Here is an 18,664-nt window from a genome sequence, read left to right as displayed (position 1 = left end):
ACGATCGCTGATCAGGCTCATTGGAGTACACAATGGGGTACAACATGGAATAGATCACGTTCTGGCGCATGGCGTCTGCGCAGGATGGGTTTGAAATGCACTGCGTCCACGCATCCAAGCATTGGTGGCCAATGTTGATATCTTCCGCGGCGACGTCACCGTAAACAAGAGGTCTGCTGAAGTCGGAAGAATTGTAGCCCAGATCAGAAAGACAATTCGCGAGCTTTCGCCAAGTAACCAAGGGATATCCATCCCAAATGCCCTCGTCGTACAAGTTGCGGTACGCGTATGCGTTCACTTTCCAATTACTCGAGTTCAGCTCGTCGTAGGTATCGGAAGACACGGGCCTAAACCGAGGCTGCTCGGCATCGATGAAGAAGTTATCTGCGAACGTAAGTCTGAAAAGGTGACCGAGATATTCTCCATCTCTGTAGTAGTCAGATTCATAGTCCACATCCACCCAAGCGTTCTGCGACGGGTTCCGCGTCCAAATGCTGTCTTCATTGTAGTCGCTCATTACGTTAGCAACAAATGCACGGACGGAGCTCCCATACTTCTCTTCAGTCGAGTTCGCCCACTCGAGCACATATTCCTTGCCTCGAAACTTCATGACAATGTTTTCCAAGTCTCCTGTTGTAGTAGTCGGCACCACAAACACGCTTTCTGCGGGAATGACCTCCAATTGTGTCGGCTCCACCGTAATATATTCGCCCTGGGAATAGTTGTACGCCTGCCGAGGCAAATCGAGGGTGCAATCGGGTTTCTTGAGACAGACCATGAAATTCATGAGTAGGTCATAGCCTTCAGCGGTGAAAAATGATGCCGACTGGCGTAGTTGGGGTCCGAAGTCGACACCCCACGGCCGACGATTGTAATTGTCCATCTCAGTCGACATTTCGTACGCGTTAAAACGGCTCGGTGACAGAGCCCCTTCCAAGAAACCTCGCACACCAATGCTGCAGGAGATGCTACTGTCGCAGGCAGCGAATGCATCTTCACACTCGCTGCAGATACTCCAAATGTCAGAGCCGTTCCAGATTGAGCTTCCGTTCCAGTAGAGATCGGGGCAGTCAGGGATATTTTCGTCCCAGGTCAGGTTCACATACGGCGGAGGAGGCACATACTCGAACTTGGTCAAGTTCAGTGGAGAAAGCTGGAAGCGAAGCTCACTTCCACGATAATCATAGGAAATCTTGGACTTGCCATCGCCATCCATAGACTCGTCACTAATCGCAATAACTTCAATAATACTTGGCACGACGCTGACATTGCGGAACGAGATCTGCACGGCTCTGGTACTGGGAATGGCTCTCCAAACCACCAACGGCCTGATCCACCATCTTGTCCAGGATCAGGAGACGAACCATCCACGCTATCACTCTGCTGCCCAACATTAGGTAATTGTCACTTCCTGAAGCTTCACCAGCGGGTGGGAACTGAAAAGAGCTGCCGCCATCCGCTGACGAAGAATACGCTGCCCAGGCGGCGGATGCCTCAGACTCGGATCCTCCCGACTTGTAGTAGTTGGCCATCCACTCGTTGAGCATATTTATCCAGGCAATCAGCTCCGAGTTGTCGAACTTGCGCACGTCCACAGCCAGATTATATTCACTAGCATTGGGCACAGCTCCAGCAACCAACTCAGCGATCTCCTCGGGGGTGTTATTACTTGACAGGTCAGGCGTCCTAAACTCCGTTTCAGGGCCAAGACCCTCCAACTCCATCCATACGTAAAACGTGTAGCTTGGCTCAGTGAAATTCACGCGTACAAAAGCACTTTCATGCTCCAACACAACCATTCGGCCAGCTGCCTCAGCGAAGCTACGAGTCCCAACAGGACACCTCGACTCGACAAAGCACTGAATACCAGCGTCTGTCTCGCGAGCAATCGCTAACGCAGTTCGCAAGTCTCTGACGGAAGGCCAGTCCCCAACGTCTGGACCGCCTGATGATCCGGACGAAGACCAGCGACATCACCAAATCTTGAAGCAGATCCATCGTCTCGATATCCCCATGAAGACCAACGCGAACCAGACTCATCGTATCGGTAGACTGGCTCAGAAGACCAGCGAGATCTGGCGTCATTGTATCTGAAGTCCCCGCTTGACCCCAATCCGGGGCTGGTCCATCCGAATCCTGCGTCACCATAGCCAGATCCCGATGAAGACCTTCGATCACCTGCATCTGGGAATCCTGAGCCCGAGGACCACGAGCCGTCATTAGTCTGCCCACTTAGCAACCAGCGCATCCACCATGTCGTTCAGACTGTAGCTCAAGATCGATGGAGCGCCCACTCACCTCCATCCCATTCCATCTGCTCGCTTGCAGACTGCTCGTAGATATCTTGAAAGATACGCTCCGGCACGGTGCCATGCAGACATCGAGCCACGACCGGATGGTTCATGACTCGTTGGTTGCAGGCATCGCACGCATCGCTTGGACGGGCTGGATTCCACGGGAGTCCGCTGCCATAGCGGCGTCGGCTGAACACGACGTCAAGCGTCATCGCGTTGGGTGAAGCGGTCAGATTTTCGCCAATGTGTTGCGGATACTCAAGCGACGAGAAATAATCGACTTGGAACAGCTGCGAGCCCGTGAAGTTGAGTACGCGCGGCATGATAGATGATGTGGCACCGCTCCCCTGACGTTTAGCTGTCACGCGAAGCAACACTTGATCAGCAGGTCCCCATTCAGAGATGATCTCGCTGTTAAGAGAGCTCCGAGTCACGTTGCCATCGGGATAGCCGGGCAGTAGCGTGTAGAGCTGCTTGAAGCTCAAGATCACATCCATCTCGTCCGAGTCGGGGTACAGCGTCCACGTTGTGGCACGGCTCTCGTTGAACCGCCTTGCCATCTCTTCCACCCTCCAGCTAGAAATGTTTCCGAGTACAGCACGCTCTTCAGGTGAAAACCCACCGAGCACCAGCGGCGCGAAAGCTCGAGGAGACCCTTCCTCATCCTCTAGAGCGTACCACAAACCATCGCCGTAGATCCGGTCAGCACTGTCGTAACGATCCAGCACGAAGGCGTCGAAATCCGACAGCACGCCATACGACGAGTGGAACGTCAAGTGAACACACCAGTCGCGCCAACCGCAGTCGGCACGGCCACCCTCCACTGTAGCCCCCGCAAGCGACACACCGTTCTCAGCCCCGAGGTAGAACGACCGACGAGAAGGAACTTCACGCGTCGGTGGGTTCCCCCAGTTCTCGATATACATCGTGCCATCAGGCGGGTAGATCGTGCCATCAGGCGGGTAGGGCGAGTCCCAGTTCCACGACGGACGAAAGTGCCAGAGCTCCTTGTTGGGGTCCCAGCGTGCGTCGCCACCCCATGACCAGTCCCAGTCGCTGCCACTCCCACCAACACTGCCCCAATTGGTATTCCCCCAGTCGGAGCCACTCGAGTAGCCCGCGGAAGCGTCGCTCCCGGTTCCCGAAGAGCCCGAGGCCCACCCGGCGGTCGTCCACGTAGATTCGCCTGAAGAGCCCGAAAAGCTAGCCGCCGAATCAGCCTTCGAGCCTGATGGCTGCGTCAGGTCGGGGTTCTCAGGACCCTCCGGTGGTAGCTGTGCTACGACGCCTCCTAGCGCGAGTAGACACAGCTCAATTTTCATTGCGCCAACGACTTCGAGCTTGGCGCTCGTGCACTTGACTTCTTGCTCAGCGTCTGCAGCCCTGCGGCGAACTCGGCGATTTGAAGACTGGTATCCTGGTCAAGACTGTTGGAAGCACGGAAAGATCGCGCCTGCTCGCTCGGAATCTGTGGTTGAGGAGTCGCGAAATTGGAATCGCATCCAGTGAACAGACACCAAATATCTCTTTCCTCGTACATGTACATCGCTTACCGGAACAGACTAACACGATGGACATCGCCACTTGCGATGTGCGATTGTTGCAAGACAAACGCAATGAGTACTTTGGGGCTGGCAAAATCACGTAGTGTTGATTTATTCGCTGTGGGGCTTGGAGAATGGTTCCGTTGCTGGTGCGCCGTCGGCAGCGTCTCCAGGGCGCTGGGTATCCACAGGATAAATCCATCGTTGATACAGGTAGACGACGAACACGATGTCGTCGCGGAAGCACGAGATGCGGTGCAGCGTCGGCATCTTGATGACGAACGCGAACAAGTCGTCGATGAACGTGTTGAGCGCACGGTAGACTAGCAGTCGCCACTGCAAATGGGCAACGGATTTGAGGCGGTAGTTGATAACCAGCTGCGGGAGCATGAACACGAAGCCCAAAGCGTAAACTGTCGTTGTGAGCGACTCCAGTAGCCAGGCATACAATCCAGCATGCGGCACGTAGAGAAGCGAGTAGACGGCGTATCCAGCAGCCAGCGGCGCGAGTATAAACAGCATATGTGATGTGGCCAAGGAGTCGGCTCGTTGAGTCTCCTCTAGCAACCGCAGACTGTATTCGTCCATCTTTTCCGTCTTTTCCGACGCTCCATCAGCATCAACGTTAGATTTGATAGCCAACTGACGACGCTGAGCGCGCCAAACCTTGGTTACTTTCCAAACGAGCAGGACGACACTGATAAACTGTGGACCCGTCACGAGCAGCGTCGACTCCTGGTCAACAAGATATAGCAGGACAACGGACTGCGAGCCCAGTTCAGCTGCCATGGCGCGTAGGGAAACGCCGACGACATTATCTCCTTTAGCGCGCCAGTAAGACACGTCGTGACGGAAAGCCAGCCAGTCGAACAGCAGGTGCAGCAGGGATACACTCATCGTCACAGCCAGGAGCACAGGATGCGTGTCGGTCACCATCGAGCGGAGAGCATCTAAATCGCTCGAAGGCACACCCATTTGCTCCTGCGAAACAAAGACAGTTGCAAAGGTAAGCTGCATCTGCCAACGCGCAAATGACAGTGGCGACCACGATAACTGCAGAGGAAGGACGACGTCTCCACCGTTACCATCGTTCATCGTAGCGTTCAGCGGAACAAGCTTGTCCTGTGTCTGTGATAGATCATCCACGTACAGCGCTGGCAAGTAGCGCCAACGCTGATCCATCGGGTGCTGCACGTAGCGCAGGTTCTGGTACACCATAACCGGTAGCTCTTCCACTGGATACCGCGTGAAGTCCGTCACCATTCTCACACTAGCAGCGGGTTTCCAATACGAAATCGTCGAAGCTTCTTCTTCCTTCGCATCCGTCTTGAGTCCCACGTGTGGCTCAGCGGGAGCCAGCAGTAAACTTGTGTTCTTTGCGTTAGGCCTTGGTGCATACTTCACCAGACTCAAAGCCTGGTGGATGGTTCTGTACTTGTCGAAGTTCTCCGTGTCCCTCGGGTCTGGCGAAAACCCAGCGTGCGTCACGTGCACGTGCAGGAACACGGAGGCGTTGCCCTTCAGCGCGCCCCACAGCTGATTAGCCGTCCGCTTGTCGTTCGCCAGCTCTGCTAGTGTCTGGCGAGATATGTTGAGGTTCAGGTGCCTGGAGTTGGAGATGTCCCAGTCGAACGTGAGCGACTTGAAGGCCCCCACGTGCACGGCTCCCGCGCTAAAGTCCCTGGCCGCGTCCCACTTCGATCGAGGCGACAGGTAGCAGAGCACATCCAGCGGCTGGCCTTCCCCCCATAGCGGGTCTAGCGTGTTCGGGTTGTCCGAGAACGTCGGGTACATGATCCGGTGCACCTGTTGCAGCAGTATACACCACAAGTAAGTATACTTTATGTATACCAACTTCAAGAGGCGAGATCCTCTGGCCCAGTCCCCCAACGCACCTGGCGACCCACGTACGCCATGTACACGGACTACAAGACAGACACAACAGAGCAACACCATCACAGCGTTCACATACAGCAGCACACAACGAGATAATACAGCGTTAGTCGGTCTGATAGCGTTGTACACGTATCAGAGGCTACAGAGCGCTTTAGAAGCTCATTAAAGCCGCGATCCACTTACAAATACAGCGCAGGAGGCGGTAGTGAAGGTGGTCCATGCCCACAGCGTCCTGAAGACCCCCATTCTGCCTTCGTCCGTGCCGTCGAGCGCTTGCCCGCGATCCGGTCGAGGCAACGTGTCGTCGAGTGCGGAATAGCGAATAGGGTTCATTGGAAACCAAACGACAATCACTCCTGCTTCTCTGAAATTTCATCCAATAGAAAGGCACCGAGGTTGTGCGCCAGTCAAAGCGCCACACATTTGGACATTGGCTGGATGGTGACCATGCTGCTCGGGCGTAGGCTGCTGCAGGCGGCCGTGCAGGACGCGCAGGTCGAGGATGAGGCTCTTCGCACGCTGCAGGCGCACGACCGGTTCTTCTGCGACACTATGGAGAACATCCCGGCGGCCTTCTACTTCCCCACGGACGCCGAGGCGAACTGGAAGAAGTCGGCGCCCAAGAAGTACCACAAGGTGCGGCATCACCCAGGACAGGATCTCCCAGCGCTGCTATAGCGTTACAGAACTACTGGAGAAGATGCCCGAGAATGGCTCAAACTCTGGACGATGTGTGCAGCGTATTCTGACGCCCAGTATTGTGTTGGTGTCCACAGAACGTGCAGGCTCTGAAGCAGCAGGAGCCGTGCAAGAAGAACCTGCTGAAGCGCGCCAAGTTCTCGCCGGCGGCGCAGCAGAGCAACGAGGAGCGGCAGAAGGCCACGGCGGCCGCCGAGCAGCAGGAGAAGCAGCAGGCGCAGGTGAAGCCCGTGAAGCCCAGCGTGGCTACGGAGGAGGGCGGCCTGGAGGGTCTTCGTGCCCGTCTGGCAGTCAAGATCCAGGCCATGCGCGAGCAGCGTAAGGCTGAGGAGAAGACGGGCAAGAAGCGTCCGTCCCGCGCCGAGGCGGTGGCCGAGCAGCGTGCGCTGAAGAAGCGCAAGACGGCGGTCAACAAGAGCAAGGCCAAGGCTGAGAAGCGCGAGAAGGAGGCGGCGGCGAAGGCCGAGCGAGAGGCACAGGCTAAGCAGCAGGCGGAGACTACGGTAGACGCTGCGTCTATCTCGTACGGTAGTCTGCTGCTGGACGACGGCACGGAGAAGGACAACAAGCCTAAGACACGCCACGGCCAGAGTGTCCGTGGTATCCAAAACCTGCTGAAGAAGGCTGAGCGCAACGCTCAGCGTCTGGAGGAGCTGAAGAAGACGGAGGAGGGCAAGGAGAAGGCAAAGGCCAAGGGCTGGGACACGGCTCTTCAGCAGGCTGCGGGTAAGGTCGTGATGGACGACCCGAAGCTGCTGCGTGCCAAGCTGAAGAAGAAGGAGAAGGCCAAGGCGAAGAGCTCCAAGGAGTGGAAGGAGCGTACTGCAAAGCTGGAGGTCTCCAAGAAGGAGCGACAGAAGAAGAAGCTGGCCAACTCGCTTGGCCGTGGCAAAAAGGACGCCGCCAAGCCCGCCGAGAAGAAGGGCCGAAAAGGACCGGTAAGTCAACTACAGACAGAACTTGTTGGCTGTATGAGCTAAGGAGCAAAGTGTACTGACGTTGCTGTTTCTGTGTATTCTAGCGCGCTGGTTTCGAAGGCAAGAAGGGCGATGCGTTTCTGAACGCCGACAAGAAGGGAGGCAAGCCGTCCGGCAAGAAGTCGGCAGCACCCAGTAAGTAGTCGTGCAGCGGAGAGGCGTTCAGGTATATAATATAGACTGCCAGTTTGCATCGCGAGGAGCAGAAATCAAGGTTGTATTTGTCCGAATGCGGTCAAATAGATAGATGGAGAAGCTGGAAAAGAAGCTGCGAGTCCTAACGCTGTTGAGCACTATAGGATGGTGCAGCTACCGCCGCCTTGGCCGCTCTGCTGCCACGGGTTCGGGCCGCCGTCGTTCTCTCCGAGGAACGGGTCCGCCGTGCTCTGGCAGTATTCGGCGATTCTGGACAAGCACGCAAACGTAAGCGCATGTATCGAGAATTTATGGAGCAAAGGACGGTCGCTGGACTCACTTCTTGGCCGCTTCGGACGTGGTGCAGGAGGCTTCGAGCGTCTTGAGGTCCATCTCGAGTCGCGCGATCTCCTCCGAGAGCTTCTTGGTGGCGGCGTCGGACATGCTGGGCGGTCTGGCTGGGAGCAGAAGCTGTACGGCGAGTGCTGGAAGTGAGCAAGTGCCCGGCTGTCCGCTATTTTCGATCTTTTTAGCGTGGCTGTTCAAAGCGTCGTAACGGCAGCGCGAGGTGATTGGCTGGAATATCGTGGGAAAGTTGCTGCAAGGCATGTTGCAGGACGTTACGGCGCGCAACTCAACAGCTTCAAGCTCGAGCAGGAACTGCCTGAACTGGAGCTCGACACAGCTCCAGCCTGCTGAGTCTTGGACCCAATGCAAGTGTGCGAACACTCAAGACGCGTCTTCGACGCCCCCGAGCGGGCGCAGCATCGGAGTCAGCATGTCGGAATTCGCCCTTGACTCATAAAGCGTGTCGATCCGCGCATGCCGATGCGCCGTCCCACGAGTTTCTCCGCCGGCGATGACAGACCGTCTCGCAGATGCGGGAACACCTTCTGCAGCGTGAGTTTGCTAATCGTGACGCTCGTGGTCATGATTGAATCGGTGTCATCCTTTTCCAGCTCCTCGAGCTCAACCTCCAGCGTGTTCAACAAAACCAAGTGATGTGGATAAAATGGCTCTGGACGGGAACATGCTTGAAGTCGAACTGAGTTTCACCTGCATCAAAGTCAGATGATTGATGTATTGGGAGGCAGTGTCTTCAGCCATCAATCTCTACTTGTTTAGCCTTGCCTTCCTCTTCGGAGAAAGATGACGGGCGAAGTGGGCTTCGCGGTCATCGGTTCAAAGCTCTGTTCATCCATCTTAATCGACCTGAGTCTGCGGGTGGCGCGCTTGAGAAGAGAGGTCAAGATAGAGGATGAAACTATAACATGCGGTGCCATGGACTTGCAGCTCTTCCTGGCGAAGAAAAGCAGCAACGAGTGGCTTAGTGCTGATACCGAACTGTCAACAGCGGCGTTCGACGGATACGGGCGCCTGACACTTGATGTGGATGGACAGCTAGAAGCTTTCGAGCAAATGCACCCCTTGCAGGTGCTCAACGATTACTTCGGGGCGGGTTTCCAGTCGCGTTCGGGCCAAGTTCACGTACTGGTGGTAATTCCGAAGAAACTGTGGCTCGTGACGGCAGCAATCGAAAACGCGCTCGAGATGATAGGGATTCGCGCCAGACTTTACGCTGCGGCGGCGCAGAGTGTCGGCTTCTATGATCCTGCACTTCGGGGTGACGGACAGGATAGAGCGTTCTGGTACGAACAAGACGCCACGCTGCACATCCACGTAGTGTTCGATACAAGTGAGATCATTCCTATGTTGTTGCTGCATAGTCCTATACGTGGTGGATTACTTACATAAACTAACTCTGAGTTGTTTGTAGGAGAGAACGCGTTAGGATTCGAAACCGTCCTTCACGGGGATTGGATGTTGCCTGGTTCTCCCCTGAATGGCTGTAAGGTGACGAGCGCCGTGAAGGCGGTGTCTGCGAAGTTGCAGTCTTTTCAGCGCATTTTTGCCGACCAGTTCACGCCGCAAGATGATACTACTTCCCCGTAACAGTCGGTGGTTTTGGACTTGGATACCCGGTTGCTGGATTACTTGACGGCCGAGTTTCGCTGTCAGCGGATCGAAGATGAGCGGTTTTTCACCCCTTATGGCAAGGCGGAGTGGTGCTACTTGGTGCCGGGATATGCCGAATACGATCAAGATCCGAACAATCGGCTTGCGCTCTCTCGCGAGATGCGTGGCTACTACGATGGCATCTCCTGCGCCTTCCCCCTCTTTGGCTTGTACCCTGTAACCAATTACAAAAAGCAAGCGATCGATGGAAGATACGAGGTGCGTGTGGCACTATTGATGTAAGTCTTGTGTCTGAGCAACCTGATTAATTTTTTTCTTCGTGTCTAGGTCGAGGTCTTCGTGGAAGTTTTCGACGAATACTGCAAAGATCGAGTGTTCAGTCGGTTGAAAGCAGGAGCTACCGAGACGGGTGACCCGCTCGTGATGAAGAAGTTCGTCCGCGTGGAGAACCCACAACAGTTTTGTAAGTTTCTGGAACGTAAGCACAAGAAGACGGTGGAGGCATGGGACAGCTTCCTGTCTATGACTCCAGCAGTTGAGTGAGTCGTATTGAATTACTGACGTATCCTGAGTCTGAAGGTGAAGATTTATGGATACGGATCCGCGGGGTAGTAATTCATGAATTACACGATAGGGTCAACTTAACAAACAAACATGTTTTCGCCGGCTCGTACCTCAGATGAACCAAACATAATTCACAATGGCACTACCGGAAGTCAGTCCGGTTGGTGCGGCACATACAGGCAACGCCAGCCCCCCCCAGCACCCAACGCCGGACTATAATATATGGTGGAATCTCAAGCGAGTTCAAAACCGTCGGCGAATTCGAGGCGCGGCCTTACTTCGCTCTTGCAACACACGTGGTCACCCCGTTACTGAAGTCGATCTCGGACGTGACGGAGCTGTCTCGGAAGAAGTATGTGGAACGTCACCCGAACGTGGCTGCTAGCGACATGCACCTGTTCAAGGAGAGCACGTCGGAGGAGCGGCACAAGTTGGAACAGTTGGTGAAGCGTCTTGACGAAGCAAGTGCCGGGCTGCAGTCTACATCAACGTTGGGACAAGATGTAGACCTCCCGCGACTCGTACTGGAGCAAATATTAGAACAATAATGAGTTGAAGTATTTTTTTACAGAGAGCAGTCGACTATTTGTACTTTGTCACTACAGCGTCACAACATCTAACGGAAAACGCCGATTTGTATACGCATACTATTGAATTGAACACTTGTTAAATTTAGAAAGATATACAAATTGGAGGGGGTATACTATCAAAGTAGCTCCGACGATACTTTGTCAAATATGGCAAGCAAGATCCGGTTGTTTTATCTTTAAATTAAAGTGATACTTGTCTTCGGCACTGTTTGTCATTTTTGGAACTTTACGCAAAATTACCGTAAGGTAACCAAAGAAAAAAATGGTTTTCGTGGCTCTAAGTTCTGCTTGCATCTAACGGCATGACAGGCGTTGTGAACCAACTCTGGGTGTCTCCACGGTTTGAATACTGGTACATGCAATGTCACGACGTCTCAGAGGCTTTTGCAGAACGTAACTAGCTCCCTACAAAATATCCAGACTTGTAATCCATACATGTAAAATAAAATGTGATTTTCAATTTCAAGACATCCCCTAGCGAATCAGAAGATGTTAACATGCTAAACTTAACATAAATTTTGGAGTTCCAAGAAAATTTTAAGTACTCAACGTTCTATACGGTTTGGTTGAGGTATACAAATTGGCGAAGGTACAGTAGCTTTGTATACCGAGCAAATTCTATCAAATTTGAGATGAGGTTTTCAATTCGAGAAGGGTACGCAATTTGGCGCTATCCGTTAATTGCTCAGCTACGACATTCGTTCCAAAACGTCAAGTCATAATTGATCACAATTCTAGTAACAGTCTTGCCCGACGTACGCGGGCACCACTTTATGCCGCCGACTAGGAAAGTTAAGCCTAAGAACGATTCCCATCCGACAACATTTAGCGGCCACCGGCCAGGAGTTAGGAGTTCCACGACGAGCAGCAGACCCTACGCGCTCCACAACGCCTCCGCGACCATGACTACTTCTGTTGGTTGAGGGGGCAAATTCCGAAGTGAGATTAAATGTTATCGTCTCTCAAACTACTCTCTAGTCTTCCCCTCCTGCTTTCCTTCTTGTTCTCCTTGTGCTCGTTGGTGCCTCTCATCAGACGGATTACTCCCGGGCTCCGATTGACTTGATCTCAGTATACTTGGGTCTCCCTGACCAGCCATTGGTATATCCAGAGCCCGGCTGCCGCCGGCTCTCCCGTCGCCGTCGGATCCTCCGAGTCATCGGCGGATGTGTCCACACGTTCTCCTCGTCCATGTGCATCTATTGGCGGCGCTCCCGAAGACTCATGAACAATTTCGACAACGACAAGCAGTAAACACAAGACTACAGTACTCAGGACAGCAACGGCTCAGGCATTTCGGCTCAAAGTTACTGCTGTGACTTCTACAACTACGAACGCGCCACCACTGCCTCGATCCGCTAGCAGTACGCACAAGACAATCGGCAAGGGCAACCACTACGACAACAGAGGCAAACTGTAAGTTCGCCTTCAGTACCTACAACATCGGCAGCGGGCTGGCCGCGCAGTTCTGTTTGTTTTTACTACGACTACGACTACGATATCAGCTGCCAGCGGGGCAGTTCCGATCTCTTCTGACGACTACGACTGCGAATCTGGCACAACGCCATTAGCGCGGGCTGTTAGCACCGCTTGATCGACGGCTACTCGGTCTCGCTCGACTTCAATGACTGCGACTGCACCAGCGGGCTTTACGTGCTGTTCCGTTCGCTTTCGGTGACTACGACTACGACTCCGGCAGCAAGCTACACGTGCAGTTTCGCCCGTCTATTACGACTAACTACGACATCAGCGGCGGGCTCTACGTGCGGCTCCGTTCACTTTCATCAACTACAACTCGGTATCGATCGACTCTCACGACAACGATTACGACGTCGGCAGCGGGCTTGACACACAGTCCCGCTTGCTGTCGAAGGCTACCATCTTATTATCGCACTACGACTACAAGTTGAGCATCGGGATGGTCGTGCCGCTCCGTTTGCTTTCGACGCCCTAAGAGTTCATGTTGCCCGGCTACTGTGACTACAACCACATCATCCGTGTGCATCTCCGTTCGCATTCGACGACTACGAACTCGGTGTTTCCAGTCAGCTGCAATTCAACCAGCGGGCTACCCCCGCTCGCGACCACAACTCCGAATCTGGCGACGAGCTGCACGTGCAGTCTCACCCGTTTAACTACGACTACGACAACGAGCACTATTACGACAACAACGACGACGTCTGCGACGGGCGGTACGTGCAGCTCAGTTTGCTTCAACACTTGCGAACTCGATCTCGCTCGACTTGTACAACTACGCCTTGAACCGCGGGTGGCACGTGCCGTTCCGTTCGCTGTCGCGGCTACCAACTCCTTATCGTCCATCTGCTACGCTGCGACTAGGGCAGCGTGCTGTACACGCGACTCTACTTGCTTCGACGCATACACCTCAATGTCCTCCATCTACAGTACTACATTTACGACTTCGGCAGCGGACTCTGCGTGCAGCTCTGTTATTTCGATGGCTACGAACCTGTTCTCGTCCGAATACTACGACCGCACTTCCGACTACGAGCTGTACGTGTTGTCTCGACTACGACGACCAATCCGGCTGCAAGCTGCACGTGCAGCCTCGTCCGTCTGTTGCGACTACGACTACAACATCAGCAGCGGGCTGTACGTGCATCTTTGGCCTTCAACAACTACAAATTCGGTCGTTGCGACTTCCACGACTACATCATCGGCAGCCTCTGCGAATCTCTGTTGGCGTCCACGACTACGACATGAGCAGTGAGCTGTACTCGCAGCCCCGTTACCGCATATAATCTCGGTGCCGTCTATTCACTACAATTACGATTTCGGCTGCGGACTTACGACCAAAGCGTTTGCTTTCGACCGCTACGACGACCAACTTGACAGAGAGCTGCACGCGCAGACTCGCCCGCCTACGTCGACTACGACATCAGCAGAGGGCTGCACATGAAGTCTCGCTCCCATCAACGAATACGACTACGAATCTGACGGCGAGCTGCACGTGCAGTGTCGTCCGTCGACTACGACTTCGACTTCAGCGGCGGGCTGCATATGCAGTCCGGTTCGCCCTCGACGACGACGACAACGTCAGCTGCACGTGCAGCTCGCCTCTTGACCTCTACTACGACTACGACATCAGTGGTGGGCTGTACGTGAAGCTCTGTTTTTCCGACTAATCGGGCAAACTCTACCTCAACATCTACGACATGAGCGGCGGCTACGCATGCAGCCCGCCCGCCATCGACATTTTTCATTTTGCAGGTGATGTATATTGTGTTCATTTAGTGCGTAGTCCTAACGATCACCAACATCCGCAGCTAACGCCCATACACGTCGTTAACTGTCTACAGCAGCCTCTTCTTCTTAAGGATGGCCGGTCCTGGGCGTGCGTTGTGACAAGACATCCATGTGAGTTTGCCACTCATTCTGATCCATCTGTGTGTACCGGAGCGTGTCATCCCAGCAGCCCGATGGTATCCCAGTGTCAGCGCTTCCCACCTGGCGACTGACCTTGGTGTCCATCGCTAACTTCGCTAGTGCATCCGCGGTTTTATTGAAAGAGCGATAATGGTGCGTCCATGTGATGACGCCACATTCATCGGCAAGAGTCCTGCATTGCCAGTAGAGCCGCACTAAATGATCGACGCGGGGGGGGGCGTCGGCAATCCATTTGGTTAATGATCATTTGGCTGTTGCCCACCACCCGCCCGCCATCGACGCCTACGACGTGCTGTACGCACAGCTCCGTTCGCCTTCGACTACTACGAGTTTATCGGCGGGATATTCAAACAGCCTACTACTACACCCGGGATCGTCACGAGCAGCGCGCTTGTCAACTTGTCCACGTCTCGCCTCCCAAACACTCTTCATGGGGCTTTTGGCACGCTAAACGTGCTCAACTTGCCAACGCGCATGTCACCACGGCACATTTGAAAGGCATCTACCGATTGGGGCAGCTTCCCGTGCGCGGCGCCAGGGACGACTTCGACATCGAACTACGACTTCGACAGCGACTACAAATACGACAACATCACGTCCATATCGATGACCAGGACAACGACTATGATAACGACAACCAGAGTGGAAGCATCCATGACTGCGACCATGACTACAGCTTCGACGGCGATCACGATGACGATTACACTATTACAACGACCAGGACTACGGCTTCTTAACCACGCAAACGACGCCTACGACAGCCCACGACTACATCTACTGCAACGACTCTGGCTACGACAACCCGAGCGCATACGATTTCGAGCACAAGTACGACTACGGCTCCAGTCACGAGCACGATTCTTGGCACTCGACATCTTCGGCACTCGACGACAATTGCCTTGGGGGATCTCGCCATTCAACGTGTTAGTGGGCCAATATTGGGGGCTGCCATTCGGCACCTTGCCTATCATCCAGGCATGCCGAGAATATGATATATATCTATTTTTTGCCGGACACCATAATAAATAGTGGAATGAGACGATTGACCGCCATCTCAAGTCGAAGGGGTTCAAGCCTACTGACGCAGGTTCATGCGTGAACACGCGAGGAGAAGGCGACCAAAAGTGCGTAGTCTGGCTCTATGTTGACGATATGCTGATTGCGTCGCGTGACCAAGATGTGATCACTTCGGTCAAGACTGAGATTGCTGGGAAGTTCAAGATCAAGGACCTCGGACGCGCGCGCTTCATTCTCGGCATCGAGATCCAGTACGACATGGAGCGAGGACTTTGGGCATCTGTCAGCGTGCATACACGGAAGCCTTAATCAAGAAGTTCGGACAAGCGAGCGCAAAGCCGAGCCTGACCCCACTGCACCCAAGCATCCATCTGACGAATAACGACGAACCGCAAAGCGACGAGGAGAAGGCGGTGATGAAGTTGAAGCCGTAGCGTTCGCTCGTATTGCATTGCATCCGAGTAGCAGACTAAATAAATAACGCAAGACATAGTGTTGACACAGTAAATTACTGCAATCATGTTACGACTGTACCTACTTACAGGCACTGCTCCACGGTCGCAACATCCCAGTACGAGCTGTTGATCTTGAGGAACAAGATCATCTCTAGCATCATGGGGGAGAGGCGGTGGCGCTCATGGCGCAGCACAGCGCGCGCAATGCTGAAGATCCTCTCAACCATGTTTGAGGTAGGAGGAATCGCATTAAGCAGCTCGTACGTGGCCGGCGCAGCAGCTACCTTGCGTCGCTTGAGCGCACGCACAGCGAGCCCTTCCTTGTCCGCCGGCGTGCAGTCCACGCCTTCCACATGAGCCTGCGTGCGCTTGAACGGCTCCAGCGCAGCGACTTCGTCGTCCGTCAGCAGGGCCTTGACGACCGCCTGCTCGAAGACGGCGGAGTGGACTATATCCGCGTAGGTGGCTATGCATAAATAAAAACATATAAAACGCAGTAGTTAAGTAGAAATACCATCATACGCAGAGTGAGCGATGATCCTTACCGAGATACTTCGCGAAGGAGGGGTGGCTCTTGAGGAGCTCGTCGAATAGGACACGAGCGTCCAGCAGCGTAAGGCCGTCGCCCTGCAGGTGCTTGGACACGGACTCGACGTCCCGAAGGCTTGCCAACAAAGTATCCAGCTTGCGGTGGGCTGAGCGTGACGGAAGGAAGTCCGCGAGCTCCTCGTCGTCCGCCGAAATGAACGGACGGAGCCGAAAATAGCGCTTGAGCATTGAAAAGGTCGACGACCAGCGCGTGTCCTGTCTGAGGACAGCGGCCAATGGGGTCTTGGCACTAATTTCGAACAAAACCCAAAAACAAAGACCAATTTAGTACCAATACAAAAACCAAATAAAACAGCAAACAGAGTACTTACCGCAACTTGGCTGCTTGCTTTAAAGTCCGCAACTTACGCATAAGCTGCTGGACCTCTTCAAGGATGCTGTCGTGGGGCTCCAAGTAGTCTCGCACCGCCAAGTTCAGGCGGTGGCTGGCACAGCCGATTAGCGGCACACCGAGCAGGTTCGCCAGCCGCTTGTTCACTCCGCAGTTGTCACCAACCAGGAATAGACATCCGGAGATAGACTTACCAAAAAAGGATAGGAACCTTTTAATCGCCGTCAGATGGCCGTCAGCGCTCAGCTGGTCGTCAGGTTCATCCATGACGGGCGGTAAGGACAGCAGCAGGTACTGGGGGCCTGTCGCCGTCTCAAAGCAGCCATACACTGCCATGTAGTGCTCCGTGCCGTGGGTCCACCCATCAAGGACCAGACCAAAACGCTCGGGCACGGCGTCGCCGATCATCGTCTCCACGGCCTTGGTCACGGCCTCCATGATGGCGGTCAGTGTCTCCACGGAGATGGGATTTAGCTTCGTGTATCTACATAACATACGGCATTAGCACACATGTATATCCCCAAAATAGATATGAAAATACGTACTGTCGCGTTTCCTTGGACTCGCAAAAAGACAGCGGTAGATTGCCCGTGACGACCCAGCGCAGCCACGCGTAGCGGTTCGAGGCCTTCTGGGTGACCCACGGCAGTAGGGTCCCGTCGCAGCGACACTAGCGTCGCGCATGTCGCTCTCGTAGTTGGGGTGCGCCGCCCGCACGTGCGACACCAAGTTGCTGTAGCCTGACTTGGGCGCGTGCTTGCGGCGCCTAGCGCAGGTCTTGCAGGCATAGTAGCCCGTCGTCTCTCCCTCCTCGTCCAGGCAGGGCTTGAAGTAGAAGGCAGCAATCTGCCTGGGCGCGAAGGTAGGCCTCGGAGCGGGGCCAGCGAGGAGATTGTCGATCATGGTGCTAACGTCGAGTCGTGATGCGCGTGCTGGGTGGTGCTTGTTTGAAAGTGAGGGCTAACGGCAAAGTTACGCTGGTAGAGCGCGATGTTTGACCACAACTAATGGTTGGAGCAGGATGAGCAGAAGTAAAATACCGAATTTTAGAACTCGGCTACATAAATTTCGGATAAAACAAACGGCGATGCCCTAAATAAAGTATTGTATCCGAATATATATATATAACAATATTATTTTTCGGGATGCCTGCTATCAACCAAAGCGCCTCTGGCTTTGGCCCATTAACACAATGAAAAATCTTTAATCCCCCAATGCCTGGAAGCACCGAGGAAATGTGAAATTAGTCCACGGTGCAACGAAGTGAACAAGTGGATAATTATTTTTCCGGATGAAGGAAGGCACGACGAAACCCGACATGCCGTCAGCCGACATGAACCGCTGTCGGATAAGACAGTCAAGCACCAAGAGCAACCTCGCGGCTCATTCCGCGTCCTACGTCGCCGAGCGCAAGCACCTCGTCCGACACGAGTCGACCTCCAGTCACACCGCCGTGACCGACACGGCCCGACAGCTCCGCGCCGCCAGCTCGATAGACAGATTTTTCGACAGCATGGTTTGGCCACGCGAAAACGTAATACATTACATTACAGTCCTGTACTTCACTGAATCGCGCAACGGGATAGTGGCGGCAAGCAGCCCACGCATTTTGATAGGCATAACAGACGGTTAAAATTAAAGAGTTAAGCTTATGTCACGAGTCCTAACGAACGCGCGTGACGCTTCTGACTACGAGCGAATCACTCCAGCGTCACAACATGCATTACATGTACATCTCGTTCACTGCAACTGTGAGATTGAGTGGACCGTCAAGTGAACAATGATTGCATTTCCATAGACAGGTGCAGCTCCTGTTCACTACAAACAAAGCGACTGTTCTCTTCGTATTCTTAGCGTCACACATACTGTGATACCGAAGAAGCGGCTGAGCATATGCTGAGTGCTTTAGTATACGTGACGCTTGTAGGTGTAGACTTCCTATGATTCAAGCTCCCACTTCTGAGTATCACTCCTCATTTCTCGATCCATCGCCCCAGCATCACACTCAGCGAGCCACACAATGCAGACCTCCAGTACCCGACCACCGAACCGCCAGTATCTGAGCGACGAAGTGATCGGCGGCGTGATTCCACGCTCAAAGACCGTGTACAACAATGCCCACTTGTACCAGCCCCAGCTCCAGTCGCAGACCTTCGACTCACGCGAAT

General features: G+C 54.1%; 8 protein-coding genes across 8 annotated transcripts; 1 reads left to right on the top strand and 7 right to left on the bottom strand.

Moving 5' to 3' along the window:
- Nucleotides 1–783: 783 nt before the first annotated feature.
- On the bottom strand, nt 784–1,799 carry PHYSODRAFT_316331 (hypothetical protein; the record flags this gene model as incomplete). Its single annotated transcript, XM_009531801.1, has 3 exons — nt 784–801; nt 854–1,290; nt 1,409–1,799. The coding sequence occupies 3 exons, from the start codon at nt 1,797–1,799 to the stop codon at nt 784–786; spliced, it is 846 nt and encodes a 281-aa protein (XP_009530096.1).
- Nucleotides 1,800–1,891: 92 nt separating this feature from the next.
- On the bottom strand, nt 1,892–3,220 carry PHYSODRAFT_510233 (hypothetical protein; the record flags this gene model as incomplete). The annotated part of the gene is made up of 2 exons (XM_009531800.1): nt 1,892–2,231; nt 2,295–3,220. The coding sequence occupies 2 exons, from the start codon at nt 3,218–3,220 to the stop codon at nt 1,892–1,894; spliced, it is 1,266 nt and encodes a 421-aa protein (XP_009530095.1).
- Nucleotides 3,221–3,949: 729 nt separating this feature from the next.
- Nucleotides 3,950–5,632, bottom strand: PHYSODRAFT_508598 (hypothetical protein; the record flags this gene model as incomplete). Its single annotated transcript, XM_009531799.1, has 2 exons — nt 3,950–4,412; nt 4,482–5,632. 2 exons carry the CDS (start codon nt 5,630–5,632, stop codon nt 3,950–3,952), a joined length of 1,614 nt encoding a protein of 537 aa, XP_009530094.1.
- Nucleotides 5,633–6,172: 540 nt separating this feature from the next.
- PHYSODRAFT_545797 (hypothetical protein) lies at nt 6,173–7,616 on the top strand (the record flags this gene model as incomplete). Its single annotated transcript, XM_009531798.1, has 2 exons — nt 6,173–6,370; nt 6,511–7,616. 2 exons carry the CDS (start codon nt 6,173–6,175, stop codon nt 7,411–7,413), a joined length of 1,101 nt encoding a protein of 366 aa, XP_009530093.1. The 3' UTR covers nt 7,414–7,616.
- PHYSODRAFT_286478 (hypothetical protein) lies at nt 7,605–7,948 on the bottom strand. The gene is made up of 2 exons (XM_009531797.1): nt 7,886–7,948; nt 7,605–7,815 (listed from the first exon to the last, which is right to left on the bottom strand). Exons 1-2 carry the CDS (start codon nt 7,936–7,938, stop codon nt 7,704–7,706), a joined length of 165 nt encoding a protein of 54 aa, XP_009530092.1. The 5' UTR covers nt 7,939–7,948; the 3' UTR covers nt 7,605–7,703.
- A 6,196-nt stretch (nt 7,949–14,144) lies between these two features.
- On the bottom strand, nt 14,145–14,300 carry PHYSODRAFT_446768 (hypothetical protein; the record flags this gene model as incomplete). The annotated part of the gene is made up of 1 exon (XM_009531796.1): nt 14,145–14,300. A coding segment is annotated over one exon (156 nt), but the record flags the coding sequence as incomplete, so codon positions are not given.
- Nucleotides 14,301–15,639: 1,339 nt separating this feature from the next.
- On the bottom strand, nt 15,640–16,763 carry PHYSODRAFT_510021 (hypothetical protein; the record flags this gene model as incomplete). Its single annotated transcript, XM_009531795.1, has 3 exons — nt 15,640–15,924; nt 16,154–16,394; nt 16,477–16,763. 3 exons carry the CDS (start codon nt 16,761–16,763, stop codon nt 15,640–15,642), a joined length of 813 nt encoding a protein of 270 aa, XP_009530090.1.
- Nucleotides 16,764–17,213: 450 nt separating this feature from the next.
- Nucleotides 17,214–17,399, bottom strand: PHYSODRAFT_463504 (hypothetical protein; the record flags this gene model as incomplete). The annotated part of the gene is made up of 1 exon (XM_009531794.1): nt 17,214–17,399. A coding segment is annotated over one exon (186 nt), but the record flags the coding sequence as incomplete, so codon positions are not given.
- Between the last annotated feature and the right edge of the window lie 1,265 nt (nt 17,400–18,664).

The sequence above is a fragment of the Phytophthora sojae genome (genome assembly GCF_000149755.1).
Source record: "Phytophthora sojae unplaced genomic scaffold PHYSOscaffold_5, whole genome shotgun sequence".
NCBI lineage: Eukaryota > Oomycota > Peronosporomycetes > Peronosporales > Peronosporaceae > Phytophthora > Phytophthora sojae.
The sequence above is the reverse complement of the archived record's forward strand: the minus strand, read 5'-3'. Positions and strand labels throughout refer to the sequence as shown.

Coding starts and splice junctions, on each gene's coding strand:
- PHYSODRAFT_286478 (XM_009531797.1), bottom strand. CDS start 7,938: ATGGACCTCAAGACGCTCGAAGCCTCCTGCACCACGTCCGAAGCGGCC. Junction 7,816..7,885: donor ACGTCCGAAGCGGCCAAGAA/GTGAGTCCAGCG, acceptor GTGCTTGTCCAG/AATCGCCGAATACTGCCAGA.